General features: G+C 34.0%; 1 protein-coding gene across 1 annotated transcript in view; it reads right to left on the reverse strand.

Annotated features, from left to right (window-relative positions):
• The window catches only part of RICTOR (RPTOR independent companion of MTOR complex 2), a 93,603-nt gene that overhangs the window by 44,828 nt on the left and 29,736 nt on the right, over window positions 1-19,039 (reverse strand). The window contains exons 4-7 of the mRNA XM_081089103.1: window positions 14,199-14,263; window positions 12,560-12,691; window positions 6,390-6,453; window positions 1,155-1,281 (exon numbers count right to left, since the gene is read on the reverse strand). Of these exons, the coding sequence (XP_080945229.1) occupies window positions 1,155-1,281; window positions 6,390-6,453; window positions 12,560-12,691; window positions 14,199-14,263 (388 nt within the window). The remainder of the gene's footprint in view (window positions 1-1,154; window positions 1,282-6,389; window positions 6,454-12,559; window positions 12,692-14,198; window positions 14,264-19,039) is intronic.

Genomic DNA, 19,039 nt, shown 5'->3' on the forward strand with positions numbered 1-19,039 from the left:
AATGTTCTAATAAGAGGCACTGAATATACTTCCCAAACCTCTGATTTTAATTTTTATGTCTCTAAATTATTTTTTCATATCCTGTTCATATTTCACTGGAATGGTTTTTCTTTCCTATTAATTGAAAAGACTTTTTTATATAGTGGGAATATTAGTCCTTTGTTTCAAATCTTTTATCAGATTTGTAACTTTACTTTAGATTTTAAACTCAGATTTTAAGCTCAGGAACTCCTTTTCTTCAAAGATCAGGCACCTTAATGTATGCGTGCACAAACATGAGGTTGAACTTTTTCAATATGTTGTTTGGCCATGCATATATTGCTTTGAGAATTGTCTGTTTTTCCTATTGATCTGTATATAAGTTATTTACTTATCATGTTTGTTACTTTTTTTTTCTTTGTTCTTTCACTGTAGGATGTTTTCTTGCCTTCTTACAATAAAATCTGAAGCTGCTGAAATCTGATTTTCTTTGTAATTCAAAATTCCTGTTCCTTACAATGATCAGCAAATATTTATCCACTTTTCTGTTTTCCCCATTTAACTCATTTTTTAAAATATATTTTTACTGATTTCAGAGAGGAAGGGAGAGGGAGAGATAGAAACATCAATGATGAGAATCATTGATCAGCTGCCTCCTGCACACCCCTTAGTGGGGATTGAGCCCACAACCCAGGCATGTACCCTTGACCAGAATTGAACCTGGGACCTTTCAGTCCACAGGCCAACGCTCTACCCACTGAGACAAACCAGCTAGGGCATCCCATTTAACTCTTTAATCTTTTTGCATTTAGAATTCCTTTTTTTTAAAAAAAAAAAAAAGTATGACAGATTATTGCTTTTAACTCACACCAAGATATTAAGATATAGTATGGTTAACAAATGTCTGAAAGACAGACTTAAAGAGATTTGATTTTAATTACCAGAATTTGTACAATTCTTATGTACTAAATTTCATGACGAGAAAAACTTTAAAAGTTATAGTGTTAAGTTCACTTAAGAATTATTTGTTAAATAGCAAGTATTCTCCTATCAGTAATGTGTACTACATTTTCATATCTTTGTTCCAATAACTAAAGAATTTATGTGTTAAAGACATTAAGGAATGTTACATATTCTTTATAAAATACTACAGTTTTATTACTCAAAATTCTAACCTAGTTCACAGATAATAGCAATGCATGCTCGGACCATTCTGTCTCTTTCTTGAAGTCCATCATTTCCAACTGCTATTAATGAGTTGGCCACAGAGCTAGGAAACAAGGAAGCATTCACAGTAATCATCTGTAACAGGGAGAAATCAGAAAAAGAAGTTACTTACTTCATAATACATTTTTAAAACCTACTTTGCTTGGTTTGAGGTTTTTAAGATTACAGAGTTTTTATAAGATTTAGGCATCACTTTTAATCTTCTGCTTCATATGAACATTTCAAATAATTAATACAACTAATAATTGATGCAACTAATGTTAATATCATTACTATAAAAAAAGTGTTGCTTTTTTCCCTGATAGTTCAGATCACAAATTAGTTGACCAACAAAATTTAATGTTTCTGAGATACTAAGCTCCTCAGGAATAGAATCTACATTTCAAACACTTCTCAATATCTAGACATAGTATATTAGTGGGGACAACAGCTGTCAACACACTACTGTATTATTGCATTCCTGACTTCCTTCTCCATATACCCATTTACCTCATTATCTCTACTCTCATCCCCATCAAACTCACTGACGTGGCTCCCCATTCTTTCTCATTTGCTGTAATTAATGTCTGATAATTTCCCTATCTGTAGCCATCATTTGTTGCTATTCCAAAAGGCAAAGTTAATAATCTATAATCTATCTTTAGTATTTCAAATTTTACAATAGAAATAGTATGTCTCTGGTGATAAACTTCGGATGAATCTCACTTTGAGTGAAAACTGTAATTGGCAATAACATTTGGAAAACTGAAAATAGATAACATGTATCTTCAGTTAGGGAAACAGAAAAAAAAACAATTATGTAGTGAATGACTGCTTAATAAATAAAGACTATTGGGTAGATGAAGTATTTCAAAATAAATTCCTGAAGTGGGAGTAGAAGAAAATGTTTTCTTTTACTTGGGTGGTGATAAAATATTAGGATAATTAACCTGTCCTAGATATTAATGCATTTATAATCCTGTTGAAAAATAAGACTTCTACTATGAAACAATTAGAGGATGCAATATAACTAAATTAAAGATACCCAGTTAAGTCTTATAAAGGGTCAAAGGAAAGATCTGCATTGACTAGAGTACTTACACATGATTTATGTTATTTAAGAAGCATTATGCAGTATTACAAGGTTCAAATGAAATAAGATACTGTTCCACAACCATAAAATCGATTTCCAATAACTATAGAAACTACAAAATTCTCACATTCATCTCTTAATCAGTATTTTCTATTCATCAGAAATGTTGGAATAGGAGAGAAGGGAAAGGGGGTATAGAAAACTGATCTTTCTAGATGACAGAATTCTAACTTCTTATGATATTAATTTGTATTTTAATATTTATTGATCTATTATTATGCTTATAAGGAGCTTGTAAGAAAAGTTTTCCTCAAAATAAAACGTAATGTATTCTGGAAAGTTAGTTAGGAAGCTAGGCCACTTGGCTCTCAGAGCTAAATGTACCATTAGTAAATTACTAGAGGCCCGATCACGAAATTCGTGCAAGAGTAGGCCTTCATAGCTGCGGCGGCTACCTCGGCCCTCACAGTCCTGGCTTTGTCCTGAAGGCAATACAGAAGGTTGTTCTGCTGTTCAGCCTTTCAGTCTATTTGCATATTACGCTTTTATTATTATAGATTAACTTGGCCAAATCAATCTTATCAGTGCTTCTGTTTCCTCATTTATAAAAGGATGCTTATGATCAGATGACTTCTAGAATTTAAAGTATAAAATCTTAATCTATGAAGCTCAAGTGCTGTGAAAAAGAATACCTATTATTTATTTATTTATTTATCTATTTATTTATTTACAAATGAAATCTTATTTTCCAGGGAAATATATGCAAAGAAACTCTTTAATTCTGTGCAAATCAGAAAATGCTTTCCTCAAAAATCAGTGAGTACTCAATAAAAAAAAGTGATATAATTCATCTCTCTTTAAAGAAAAGTTTAATAATCTTTTTAGGCATGATAGGACAAACAGATATAAACATATTAATGAGTAGGTAATAATTTATAAACTTCTATAAAGGAATTAGAGTTCTCTAAGGGGAATATCTGAAATTTGAGCTGAAACTGAAAGATGAATATAATGTAGAAAATGGTAAAAATTAACAGAAAGAGTAAGAAAGAATAATGATCTTAACAGTGGCAAAGGGCAGCTTGTCCACACTTATCCTATTCCTATATAATAAAAGGGTAATATGCAAATTGACCGAACAGCAGAACAACTGGTCGCTATGATGCACACTGACCACCAGGGGGGCAGATGCTCAACACAAGAGCTGCCCCCTGGTCATCACTGCACTCCAAAAGGGGGAGTGCTGCTCAGCCACAAGCCAGGGTCATCACCGCACTCCAAAAGGGGAAGTGCTGCTCAGCCACAAGCCAGGCTGACGGCTGGCAAGCGCAGTGGTGGTGGCAGGAGAGTCTCCTGCCTCCATGGCAGTGCTAAGGCAGTCTGACTGACAGCTCCTGGACTGCTAAAGGGCGCAGGCCGGGCTGAGGGGACCACCCCGCCCCCATCACCACCAGTGCACGAATGTTGTGCACCAGGCCTCTAGTAATGGCATAATGATATAGGTCATAATGGTTGGACCAAATGTTGGCTCTGAATGCCAAAGTAAGAAGATAGTACATAATACTAAAAATAATTGTGGGCTAAATGGGTTTGGCAATCCAAAGAACTAAGTTCTTACAATGGATATGCCAATATCTTGCTATGAATAAAGGGCAAATAATTTCCCTAAATGAATCTCTTTTCAATTGTAAAACACAAAAACAAAACACACACACACACAAAAACCTGACATATTATTAATCTTTTATTACATGCATTAAGAAATTACAATTTAAAGAAAAGCAATAGCTGACCAGTGAAAAAACTATATTGAAAATCAAAGAGATAAGAAAGGATTGCCTGGACTGGAGAGAAAAGGGAAAAAAATCACAGACATTGAAAAAGAAACAAGAAAATAAACAAGAACCTTCCGAATGATTGAAGTAAGTGAAAGTGAAGGAAAAGTAATATGAGTATTCCTTAATTACTCATAGAGCAGTTATCCTAAAGCAACAAATATTTTTACTTTTAAAACTAAAATACTTTTACAAAAAATTTCAAACTTTTTTGCATGCATATAAAAAATCCTCAACAATTATAATATTATCATTAATTTCTACTACCTCAGTTGCCAAGATGTTACTGAAAAAAAGAAATGTTTGCTTTGGTTGTTAAAAGTACTAATGAAATTACAGTTCCTCAGGCCAATAGAGGCCATTGTTCACTCAGCAAGTGTGTTTTCCCTTTAACTGCTTTTAGCTAAACCAAGGACAAATCCTGTGTCAGGACTCTTCCTCTGAGCTTATATTCTACCATCAGGTACAAGCAATATTCCTGCTCTTGGATTCACAAACAGTATCTGCCACAAATTACTAAGTACTTCAGAAGATAACACACAAAATATAATTTTGTTATGGAGTTATTGTTTTCAAGAGTCTGTTTATTTTACTGGCCATTTTGTAACCTGTACAAAAATGTTTACAAAATTGAAATAAAATGTTCTTTAAATAATTTTTTAAAAGTGAATTTAATTGTTTGAATCCATTTGGAGTGGTCTTTTCTTCTGAACGCAATTTCTAGGGCAACAATTCTCAAAGTGTGATCTAGGAAACTAAGGAATACATTCAGGGATTCTGCAAAGGTAAACTGTTTTCATAATAAACCAAAGACCTTATTTGTCTTTTTCTACTCTCATTCTCTCACAAGTATATATTGAAGTTTTCCAGAGACCATTGCATGTGTGAAAACACATCAGATTGAATACCAAAGCAAATATGATAATCCAGCTATCTTCTATCAAGACAGACATTATTTGCAAAAATCTAATATAATGCCACTCTACTCATTTTCTTTTTAAAAATAGTTACTTTTATTAAAATGTTATTTATGTTTACATGTAATGATTATGTTATTTTTAATATGCTAACATATTTTAATGTCTCAATTTAATTCCTAATATGATAAATATTGACATAAATAACTCTAATAACCAAAAAGTTATTCTAGGTTCTTCAGGAACAACTTTGTTTTCTTATCTTGAATTCTCAAAATTATGGCAGTAGGAGAGATTGTATGAATAAATCAAATACATAAATCTAATTCTTAAATTTAAAGACACAAACTATGGTTCCAATATGTTTACCTGTAACAAAAATTCATAATTTCCAATCTCACTCTTTAAAAAAATTACAAACATTTCTTAAGATAACTCATCCATTTACTCTTCCTTACTATGTTCACTAGTAGATACTATTCCAAACACAAGCTAGACAATTGGAAGAAAAAGGAAAAAGAAGGAATCTAGTTAATGTACAAACTCAACATTGCACATTCTGGAGCATGCACTGAATTCCAAGGTGGGGAAAGAGAAAAGCCAAAAAACTTAATTGACAAATAATTTTAGATGTTTTTACATTAAAACAAGCATACACTTCATGAGTCTCATGAATGTTTAGAACCAAACATGATACTTTAAGATGAAACATGATAAAATTCTTTCACAAGCTATGTCCTAACAAAGCTAACTCAGTTCACTGTTCCTCTACCCTTAGGGCCTCGCATTACATGTAAGAACAAAAACTTTCTTGAAAGCCTCTCACTATAAGCATTATGGATTAACCTTAACAAATTCTCTTGCAGAAACTGAGATTTTGACTTTTTATCATACTCAATGGCCTGAATTCTTATTGCAGCTGCCTATAAATTGTATCCAAATTTATCTTCGAAACAACTATTGCAATTATTTGGGCATCCATTTAATAGTATTAATTCCAAGCATATATTTAAGGGAAAAATCAAGGGAAGAAGCAAGTAGTCCTCTTTTTTCAATAACATATCAAAACATTAATTTCATTTGCATGTCTACTAAAGAGAGAAATACTCTTTACAATAAACATTTTATAAAAAATATTGCTCTAGCTATACCTAATAACATAGAATAATTACACAAATATTTATGCTCACCTCAAAGTTTCAAAAATCTATTTAACTCATATATAATCTTAAAAATATTTACTGAGAATTTAGCTTTAAGTTTTAATAAAAGATTTCATAAAATAGTCTAAATCTAAATATGCAAAATACTTAACATGGAAACCATAAATCTGCCTTTACTTTTAGATATGGAGCATACCTTTCTGACTAATCGAAGTGCTTGTGTCCTCTCTACCTCGTTGCTCTGCTGTATGTCAATGCACCTAAATAATACACAAAATAATTATTGATAAAAGTCTTATTAACAAGTTTTTGTAAAACAATACCACTAAATCAGACCCATATTCATAATGTCAATATGGTATTTAAAAATGTTTAATACACATGAATTTGTAGTACCAGCTGATATTTAGTTAGCTTACATATCTCTAGTGATAAATACTTACTATAATAAAACATTTCAAAACTACTTCATATACAACTCTAGGAAATGCTATAGAATATAACAAGTCAGTCACAGAATTATATATGTCTATACAGAAATAATAAATATAGAGCAAAGTACTAGAAATCTACTGAGAAATATATTCATCTATCTTTGATAAAATTCAGATATTTTATAAAAAACTGAAAGGCAAGTATTTTAAGCTTACAATTTAGTTGTGATTTTAACCAAGGCCTAACTTTAATATGCAGGGGTTGGCAAAAGTAGATTTACAGTTGTGAGCATGTGAAAGTTTATTCTTGTATTAATTATTGTATTATTTTCCCTATGAACAACTGTTAACGAACTTTTGCCCCACCATTGTATTGTGACTGAGTTAAAAGTTTTATGTACTAGCCACAATAACTCTATTTTGCCAAAATATAATTTGAAATCTGAATGCACTCCAAAAATTAATGCTCAATCAAATATCAGTTAATTGACATTTCTCTCTAAAATGTATTAAATTGTTCAATTTCTAGTCTCTGATTAAGTCATTTCACCTGTATTTACACAGGTCATTATTCTAACAAACACTTTATAGTTTGCTATTCAAAAGCATTACTTCTCTCTTTATATAATTAATCTAGAGCAGTTTTATTAAAACATGAATAGACATAGAATTCCATTTCTGGCCACAACAGAGAGGATTGGCTCAGACACACCCTCCTGCCAAACACAATTATAAAGGTTGAACAAACTACTTTGTAAAGACACTGTTAAAAGGGCAATGGATAATAATCCTTCTAAAGAGAAGCACAAACTCCACATTCACACCATGCTTTGTCACTGGGGGCCCTTGTCATTCCCTAGTTTTAGGGAAATAGAGTCCTAGCAGAAAGCTAAAGTCCTGTTGGATTGAAGGGACAGGTTGAACTTTGGGACTTGAGAGGGAAATCCCACAGAGAAGAAAATACAGGAAAGTGAGCTCAAATCTGCATACAATACCCTCTTCAAGGTACTTGCCAATTTCTATGTTGTGCAAAAGTAGGATTAAAATCCAAGAAAGCAAGCAAAAAGCTACTGCTGGTGGGAATGGAGACTGGTGCAGCCACTAGGGAAAAGAGTATGGCGTTTCCTCAAAAAAATTACAAATGAAACTGCCACTTGGCCACTAGGAATACATCCTAAGAAACCCAAAACACCAATCAGAAAGAATATATGCACCCCTATGTTCATAACAGCAAATCAGGAAACAGCCCCAAGTACCCATCAGTAGACGAGTAGATAAAAAAGCTGCGGTCCATTACACCATGGAATACCATGCAGCTGTGAAAAAGAAGGATCTCTTACCCTTTGAGACAGCATGGAGAGACCTGGAGAGTATTATGCTAAGCGAAATATGCCAGTCAGAGAAAGACAAGTATCACATGATCTCACTCATAAGTGGAATCTAATGAACAAAATAAACTGATGAACAAAATAGAGATCCAGAGACATAGAAGCATGGAACAGACTATCAAATGTGGGGGTGGGTGGGTAGGTGGGAAGAGATTAACCAAATAACTTATATGCATATATGCATAACCCATGGACAGAGACAACAGTGTGGGAAGGCCTGGGGGGAGGGAAGGAGAAGTCATTGGGGAAAAAAGGGGACATCTGTAATACTTTCAACAATAAAGATAAATTAAAAAAACAAATAAAAAACCTGCTGAGAAGTTAAGAAACTGAGCAGAAATTTTAGCAGGTACATAATACCAAGATAGATGTCAGGCCTCAATTCTAGTCAAGGTGAAGAAGTTCTGCTGAATATCTACACTTTCATTTGAGATCAAATAGCCACTTCCTAGAGGAAAGGCAAAGCTAAAACCTTCAGCATGATATGCCAACATTCCAGAATAAATCTAAACTCTCTTAAGGGAAGAATAACATGATCCAGAGCCAAAAATTTGGTATACAATGTTCACATCTAATCAGATAATATAAAATATGCTTTAAACAAATGAAGGGCCAAGTAAACAAAAAAGTAAGAAAAGAAAATGACAATAGAAACAACACAAGTGATTCACATATTGGAGTTGTCATTACAGGGCTCTATAAATAACTATAATTAATATGCTCAAGGAAGTAGAAAATAAAGAAATAGTAGAAACCTAAAATCTTTAAATAAGAGTAAAATAATAGAGAGACAACTAAAATTAAAAATTCAAGAGGCTGATTTACTAGCAGGATGGAGGAATTAAAAAAGCCACACTGAAGCACAAAGATTAACAACAAAGAATGAAAGTATAGTAAGGGTATCAGACAAATAGGGGGGCAGTGAACAGATGAACAGATTCAACCTATATAGCGGGAGTACCAGAGGATAGGAAAGAATATAACAACACCACCAAAAACAACCATTTAAAGTAGCCAAAGGAAAAAAAGACACGTCAACCCTAGCTGGTTTGGCTCAGTGGATAGAGTATTGACCTGCAGACCAAAGGGGTCCTGGGTTTGATTCCAGTCAAGGGCACGTACCTCAGCTGCAGCCTCCTCCCTGGCCCAGGACCTGGTCAGGGCACATGCAGGGGACAACCAATGAATGGGTTTGTCTCACATTGGTATTTCTCTCTGTTTTTCCCTCTCTCTTCCACCAAAAATATCAATGGAAAAATATCCCCGGGAAAGGATTTAAAAAAAAAGACACATTACTTATAAAGGAACAACAAAAATGAGCAACAACTTATTGTGCAACAGGTAAAAATAAAATATATCCAAAAAATTTATTTGAAGCACTGAAAAATAGTAACAGGTCATTTTAAAAAGCCTTCAAATAGGAAGGCAAAGGAGAGGCATTTACAGAAAATAAAAGATGAGAGAATTTATCTCCAGTAACCTGCACTACAAGAAACAGTAAAAAAAAATTCATCAAGCAGACAGAAAGTGATCCAAGATGAAAGTGTGGAAATGCAAAAAGGAAGACTACTGGGGCGCATAAATAATGTGGGTAAATATCAACTGTTGAAGTTTAAAACAATAACAATACTATCCTGTGGGTTAGTAGTTTACAAATATATATAGAAATAATAAATATAGTGATAACTCAAAAGAGAGGAGAAGATATAGTCAAACTGTAAGAGGCTTTCTGCATTGTGCTGGTTGTAATAAAAGTGATAGACCTTAATATGTGAAGGATACATGTTGTTATCTCTACGGCAACTGCTAAAGACGTTAAAAGAAGAGAAAAATTCTTGATCATTCCAATAGAAACAAAAAAGGAGAAACACAAGAACAGAGAACATATGTGACAAATAGAACGCAAATAGCAAGATAGCAAACAAATTCAAATATATGAAAAAACTGATAACTAAATGACAAATGTATGGGTAATTACATTAGATAAAGTCCAGATACCATTTATATAAAAAAACCACTAAACATAGTCTAAGCACTCCAATTAGAAGACAAAGATGTCAAACCAGAGTTAAAACACAAAACAACACTTGATATTTATAGGAGACACTTAAATGTAAGGACAGAAAAGATAGAAAGTGAGTGAATGACAAAAGACATATTATACAAACCCTAAATAGAAGAAAGTTGTGTAGCTATATTTAGATAACATAAAAGGAGTACTCATAAAAGGAGTACTACAAGGAACAAAGAGAGATATTTCATAACTATAAAAGGATTCGCCCAATGTGAAGGTTTAGTGATTCTTATTATGAATGCAATAACTAAGCTTCAAAAAAGCAAGAACTGACACAAGAAGTACAAAACCAGAATAGTACTAATAGTACTCTACCTGTTAAAGAAATTGAGTCCATAATCTTAAAACTCCAATAAAGAAAACCCCAGGCCTACACATACTCACTGGTGAATGCTAATCATGTAAGAAAAAAAACAAGACCCATCTAACATAAATTTTTCCACAGAATATAATGAAGGCAAAACTTCCCTAGTTGTTTTATAAAGCAAATATACTTTTGTTGTCAAAATCCAAACATGGGCATTAGAAGAATGGAAAAACGAAGGCCAATAACTCTCATGAGTATAGCTACAAAAAAACGCAACAAAATATTAGGAAACCAAATTCAGTTATACATGAAAAGGTTGAGACATCATGAACAAGTGATGTTTACTTCAGGAACGCAAACAAAAAAACAGAAAAAATTCCTCTGAAAGCCTATATAGCAAGTTTCATAAATAAGGGTGAAATACTGAATTCTTGTAGTCTGAGTTAAGGAGCAAAACAAAGTTTTCCACCATTTCTAGTCAGTGCAATATTCTAGCCAATGCAATAAGGAAAGAAAAATAAAGATATAAGGATTGGAAAGGGAAAAATAAAATGGTCATCGCTTGCAATTAATACTTATGTAATAGAAATTCTAAAATAATTTTAAAAACAATTAGAATCGAAAGTGAATTGATTACATTAAATAAAAATATATAAATTATTAAAATATACCTTAAATAAACCTAACAACTATGTGCAAGATCTGTGCACAGAAAACTACAAAATGTTGTTGAGAGAAATTAAAGTTCCAAATAATTAAAGGTTTGGAAGATTCAACATTATTAAGATGTCAACTCATCCCAAATTAACCTAGAGCTTCAATGTAATTACTACTAAAATCCCAGAAACTTTTATGGAAATGGTCAAGATGATTATAAAATTCATATGGGAATGCAGATCCCAAAATAGCCAACAGACTCTTGAAGAAACACAGCTGAAAGACTTATATTAACAGGTATCAATATCTTATCAAACTACAGTCATTAACACTGTGAGAAACTGGGGCAAGAATGGACAAATAGACCAACTAATGAGAATAAAGAATGCAAAATAGATCCATATTTATCTGATACCTGATTTACAAAAGTGGCACTGATCTAGAAGTGAAAAAACCTTTTCAACAAATTCTGCTCATATTTATTTGATAAAAATAAAAATGGCCATTACCTACTAAAATGTATTAAAGAATAAATTATTTAGGAAAAAATATAGAATACCATCTTCCAAAGAGATCTAAAAAATTAAGCTATAAAACAAACAACCTCTATATTGAATTTTATTAATTAAGAAAAGTGAAAGGTAAGGCAGAATGATTTGGAAAAAATATTCTTAAATATGCACAGCACACCTGAAAGGAGTCACATACATAAGATATCAAGAACTCCTATACAACAGGATAGATAATCAAATTTACAAATGAGCAAAAGACAAGGAGGATACCCAAATATAAAAGGTGCTTAACATCACTACCCATCAGGGAAATGCAAATTAAAACCACAAAGGGAATTCACAATGAAAACCACAGTCAAAAGGGTATAATTAAAGACTGAAAATAGCAGGTGCTGATGAGGATGTGGAGAGACCGGAACTCTCAAACATTATTGCTAAGAATGTAAATCAGGACAATCATGTTGGAAAACTGTTGGCAATATCTATTAAAGCTAAATATACATAAACTTTACGACCCAGCAATTCCACTCCTACATATGTATGCATCTGAGAGAAATGAGTGCATACAACTAGTATATGCCCATCACAGAATTATACAGAATGTTTAGGAATGCTTTATTCAAAATAGCTAAACACTGAAAACAAGTCAGAAAAACATCAACAGAATGGACTAACTGTGATCTATTCATAACATGAAATACTACACAGTGATTTGCAACATATGATGTTCAAGAACAGGAAAAACTAGTCTATAAAGAGAAAAGCCCGAACAATGTTTATTACTGGTTGAAGACACAAGGAAACTTGACTGGGATGCTGAAAGTGTTCTATATCTTATTTGGAAAAACAGGGAACTTGGTTGTCTATATCTGTAAAAATTATCAGGTTCACTAAATATTTGTAGTTTATGATAGGTATGCTAAAACTTAATACATATAAAAAACATATATGTTTTTAAAACATATAAAAACATAGATAGTTCCCAGAAAATTACCTGGCTATTAAATAGTCCACTTTCAATTTAAGCACCTTCTGCAGAATAGTGGAATCCTGGATGAGATATCGAAGAGCTCGTAGCCCTGCTGCCCGCACTTCTTTTGCTTCATTCAATAAAGCCAACCGCAAGCTGTTTGAAAACAGATGAAAAGTTTTGCTGTACAAGTTTCAAATACACATAAAATTGTGGTATAAAATTCTTCCTCAGTTGAAATAAGCAAAACTACTATTTATTTTACACATATAAAAATAATTTTGCTGTAAGCCATGGAACTTCACTAGTGATATTTTTTCATCTGTGCTTCCTTGGTACATTCTCATCAATCAAGAAAATGTTGAGTTTTGTCCTATCTTCTGTAGTTTATTTTACATAAAAAATAGGACACTAAATATGCCTTTTTCACGTTGTAACACATATGCCACTATAATCTATTCCCCTTTATCTGCCTACCTGCTTCCACTCTAAAAAAAACCCATTGTGTTTAAACCAGTAAGTAAAAATCTATACTAATAAAAGGGTAATATGCTAATTAGACTGGGAGACCTTCCAGACAAAGCCATGGTGGCAGGGCCGAGGCAGAGGAGGTTAGGGGCGATCAGGCCAGGAGGGGAGGGGAATTGGGGGTGATCAGGCCAGCGGGGGGTGGGGGCAGTTGGGAGCAAGCAGGTCAGCAGGGGGGGCCAGTTGGGGGTGAGCAGGCCAGCAGGGGGGAGCAGTTGGGGGCAGCTGGAGGCGATCAGGCCGGCAGGGGGGAAAGTTTGGGGAGAGCAGGCTAGCAGACAGAGTGGTTAGGGGCAATTAGGCAGGTAGGCAGGTGAGCGGTTAGGAGCCAGCAGTCCTGGATTGCGAGAGGGATGTCTAACTGCCAGTAGTAGGACATCCCCTGAGGGGTCCCAGATTGGAGAGGGTGCAGGCTGGGCTGAGGGACATCCCCCCCTGCACAAATTTTGTGGACTGGGCCACTAATATTTTATAATGACAGTAGGCACAAATTATATCCTTTTAATTCCTAACCATACCAAAAAGATGGTTATACTACTATTAGAGGCCCAGTGCATGAATTCGTGCATGGGTGGGGTCCAGCTGGCCCACCCTGATGGGGGCCCATGGGACCGGGCCGGCAGGGAGGAGGGGCCATGGGCAGTTGGCTGGCCAGCCCCACCCCCGATTGAGCTGGGGGGGGGGGGCAACTGGAGGCTGGGCCAGTTTGGCAGGGGGCGGGGAGGGGGGGCAATCAAGGCCCAGATCAAGCTAGTTGCTTGCTGCAGTGCACATCATAGCCACAGGTAGTTCTGGTTGTTCCACCATTCCGGCTGCTGGGTTTTTATATATATATATACATAATATTATGCCTCTATTAGTGGGCATGAGCAAATCAAGTTTGCCATTTAGAAGTTTAAATTGAAGAAGTCCAGATATTTTTCAACATTAGCTTTGGTTCTTTATATTTCATAATTACAAAATATTAGAACAGGATAACAAACAAAAATTGGAAATCCTGAATTTTTCTAATGTTTAAACAACTATTTCTATAAGACCAAATATGAGATATTAAAGTATCCTAATTTTAATTTAAAATTACTAAAACTGATTAATACTAAAATCCAGAAGAGAGAAGAAACTGAACTACACTTACCAAATTATAATATCCTCATAGTTAAAACCCAATTTGTCTTCACTGTGGCCAATATCACAAAGAAGCTGTCAGAAAACAAAATATGTATGTATTTATTATATATTTTTGTCTATATACACTACTCCTTTAGATTGAAAAATAAAATACTTTTAATAAATTTTTAAAAAAATACGATTCTAGCCCTAACCGGTTTGGCTCAGTGGATAGAGCATTGGCCTGCGTATTGAAGGGTCCCGGGTTCGATTCTGGTCAATGGCTTGTACCTTGGTTGCGGGCACATCCCCAGTAGGGGGTGTACAGGAGGCAGCTGATTGATGTTTCTCTCTCATCAATGTTTCTAACTCCCTATCCTTCTCCCTTCCTCTCTGGAAAAAATCAATAAAATATATCTTAAAAAAAAAATACGATTCTATAGTTCAAGGATACAGATTTCTACTGCCTGATGGGTGGTAGAAACCACTGAGCACTGATCCAGGAACCAAGAGGTCACTGGCTCAATTCATGGTCAGGGCACATGCCTGAGTTGCAGGCTTGGTCCCCAGTTGGGGGAGTAGGCAGGAGGCAGCCAATATATGATGTTTATCTCGCATCGATATTTCTAGCTCTATTCCTCTCCCTCTCAAAATCAATTAAAAAACATATCTTTTTTAGAAAAGCAAGAAATTGTTCTTTAATATAATTATACCAGACTAGAGGCCTGATGCACGAAATTCATGCAAGAGTAGGCCTTCCTTCCCCAGGCTGCCGGCACCGGCTTCCCTCTGGCACCTAGGACCCAGGCTTCCCTCGAAGCTCTGGCTTCGTCCGGAAGGGTGTCTGGTCTAATTAGCATATTATGCTTTTATTATTATAGATAAGAAAACAGACTGTTGATGGGATTATAAACTGAAAATATTTTGTGGAATAAACTGAAAAAATGCACCAGGATCAGAAAGTACTTTTGATGATTTATATTAAAATAATCTAAAACATAAAGCATAATATGCTCAGGACATTATTTACAGTAGTAAGGAATTAGAAACCAACTTAAGGAGGAATTTATAAAGGAGGAATCTTATGCAGCTATTAACATCAAAAAGGGAAGTACAAGCATAGGTGATTATTTTCTTCTCTGCTTGTCTGTATTTTATAAATGTTTACAATAAATATATATTACTTACGTTATATGTGTGTGTGTCTTAACAGTAACATTGATTGACAATTAATCTTACCATCCCTAGAAAACTAAGTAATATTTTTGTAAATGAGGACAACTTAGGCTTTCAGATGGTCATGACTTCTTGAGACCACAAAGCTAGTAAGTGGTAAAGCCAGAAATCAGACTAAACCAGTTTGAATCCAGAGCTCACTGTGAAAAATATTACTACAACTTTGTACTGAAATTATTTACACAGGGAGAGGGGAGCAAAGTTGGATATTAAAAAAAAAGAATACGCCGAAACCGGTTTGGCTCAGTGGATAGAGCGTCGGCCTGCAGACTGAAAGGTCCCGGGTTCGATTCCGGTCAAGGGCATGTACCAGGGTTGCGGGCACATCCCCAGTGGGAGATGTGCAGGAGGCAGCTGATCGATGTTTCTCTCTCATCGATGTTTCTAACTCTCTATCTCTCTCCCTTCCTCTCTGTAAAAAATCAATAAAATATATTTTAAAAAAAAAACACCTAAATATTAGCATCTCACTTTATTTCTCTAGCTTCAAAAGTGGTATGAACCAAGTCTGGAGAATCTCACTCTGGCTAGATACTCAATTTAAACACATAGAATGAGTAAATAAACTTAACTATCATTTGTACCAGAACAGCTAACTAAAAACATACATTTAAAACTTGCCCATTTCCAAGGATTAGAACGCACACACACACAAAAATACACTTATCACTATTAAAAACAATTTAGTATGCCCTGGTCAGTGTTGCTCAGTGGTTATAATGTTGGCCTGAACACCGAAGGGTCCCAGGTTCAATTCCCAGTCAAGGTCATATACATGGTTTCAGGTTTGATCCCTGGCCCTGGTCTGGTACATGTGAGAAGCAACCAATCAATGTGAGGTGTATCTCTCTTACATGGGTATTTCTGTTTTTCTCTCCCACCTTCCCTCTCTCCCTTCCACTCTCTCTAAAAATCAATGGGAAAAATATCCTCTGGTGAGGATTAACAAAATAATAATTTAGTATTTATTTGAGATTTCTCAGATATTTCATAATACTAGCATTGTCACTATATGGTACTACATATTAATAAAAAAGAAAAATCAGAACTGTTTATGATTGTAATCATGGTGTTATTACTCAGATCTTGGACACACTCTAATTCATAAACTTCATAGAAAAATGAAGCTAAGAATTTGTATATATAAGACATTGAGCTTTTTAAAAATGGGAAAAGTTACTTTCTTAAAACAATGATTTATATACGTATCAACTAAATTTCCAAAGAGGCAATATTTGTATTCTTCTTCCACAACGGTAATGAATGTTAAAATGAAATGTTCTGAAATCCTAAAAGTAAATATACAAAAGTCTTGTCCTGTCAAGTGTTGGTTTCTCCTCTCAGTGTGTACTTGGTCCTCATTTCCTGAATTATCTTTTTCACACTTGCTAAATAGATTAGATTAAGAGAACATAATTTCCAAATTACCCACCTTCTCAGATCACCGAATATATGACTGTTCACTATTTTACATTTGCTCTAGTTAGCAGTTTTGGTGGAAAAGTAAAACAAAATTTAAAGTTATTTCTATGATCTCATAAAACACAATTTGGAAAGTATTTAGAAATAAGTATTTTCTGCTACCTAATATTAACAAATTTTAATTGCAAGAAACATTTCTGAGGAAAATGTCTACTCAACTGGAAAATGGAAAATCACAAGTAACAACTACAAAGAACCATTTACAATGAAACAGCATATTAGTCATAATCCATGTCTTTTTTTCAGTGACAGCAAGGGATGCTAGGGCTATACTTTTAATGGTGGCTAAATAATGCTTTCAAGATTTTTCAGAATTATAGAAGGATTTATTGATCAATCTCAAATCAAAATACCTTGTTTGAATCAGAATTACCCCAGAGACTAAATTTTCTACACATACATAATTTACATATATCAGAAATAAGACATTAGAAGATATTACTAAGAGCCTAACTTCCAATTATTAAAGAAATATCATGTTTACTTTTCATCACCAGGAATTCACCTATAATAAGATTTAAAATATAATAAGAATTATTTTAATACAAAATTCTTGTAGTGACTGACTCACTACCTAATTACCACCTAATTTAAATAACCAAATCCTAAAGTACAAATCAACCCCCTTAATTCTTACTCCAGGAAAGAAGCAGATAGAAATAGCAGGTAAAGCCCTGACTGGTTTTGCTCAATGGATAGAGCATCCGCCTGTGGACTGAAAGGTCCCGGGTTCGATTCCAGTCAAGAGCACATGCCCGGGTTGTGGCTCAATCCCCAGTTGGGGGCGTGCAGGAGGCAGCCGATCAATGATTCTCTCTCATGATTGATGTTTCTATCTCTCTCTCCCTTTCCCTTCTCTGGAATCAATAAAATATATATTTTTAAAAAAGAAGAAAAAGAAACAGCAAGTAAAGCACTAAATTGGTGAGTTTAAGCAATGGGACTCTCAGCCACCGCAACTACTGATTGAATTACGAATTAATCCTTAATCTTTAGTAACAATTCCCTCACTATCTTAGCCATTACAGGTAATTTCCTATCTCCTGTATACGTTCTTGAAATGTCATATTGCCGCCCTATCACTGAAGTTTGTTATATTAAGAATAAATCACCGATTATGTTTAGAAGTCATTAAAGACCTTGCAAAATCTAAGAATTCTTGGCATAACAAGTCACTAAATATGCAAAATTATTAAACATCACTCAACACTTTTCACTGGACTTCTGTTGCTCCCTATTCCATGTGTTTTTGTGACCAGCAGTCACAATGCCTGGCTGAATGTGACCAAATAGGATCAGATTTCATCAGAAGACACAAAGAGAGGGCTACCCTCTCTCTTTTAATGACTGAACGCTGTCTCTTAGTTATTTGGAAATTGTCTAAGAATACTAGTAAAGCTAATCTAAAAGAAAACAGAGCTGAAAAATGGAGAGACAGAATGCAATTACCACTGTTCAACCCCTGGGTTTTTTGCCTGAAATTAGGATCCAACATTTGGTATTCCTCATCATGAAAGCAAATAACTTCTTTTTACTTTAGCTCAGTTGAATTAGGTTTCTTTAATTTGTTATTTATAAACCAAATTAAGCATTCGATATCATCAAAAGTCTAAAATTATGAACATAACGGTTAAATTTAATATAAACAAAACCCAATAAATTCAATGAAAATATAAAATAGAAGTCTAAACCCACCTCTAGATAATAAAAAATGAGATGATTAATAAAATTAACTAAGAAATATGATAGTCAGTTAGAACTGGGCAGATAAATGCTATTCCCATTTTACTCATATTGCTCTGAAGGTTAAATGAATGGTTCTAAATAAGCAACAAATAGAATAACCCAAACTTTTAAACATCTTATCACAGAGTAGAATTCCATAGCATGCTCTTTTCAGAGGGCACTTTAGAAGTTAATTTTAAAATAAAAAGTACAAATGCTCTTGACTAAGAAATCATACTTCGAAAATTCTATCTTATACAAATATAGCTATAAAAAAGTATACCTATATTTATAGAAAAGGAAAGAATTCTATGGTATATTGGGAAGTAGGAAAAGGCAAATTGCAAATCAATATATCTCATTAAAAAACCTTTGTGTACACACATAAAATAGTAAATAAACTAAGCACTATATTAAATACCTCTT

Source organism: Myotis nattereri, assembly GCF_964212035.1.
Source record: "Myotis nattereri genome assembly, chromosome: 4".
NCBI classification, from domain to species: Eukaryota; Metazoa; Chordata; class Mammalia; order Chiroptera; family Vespertilionidae; genus Myotis; species Myotis nattereri.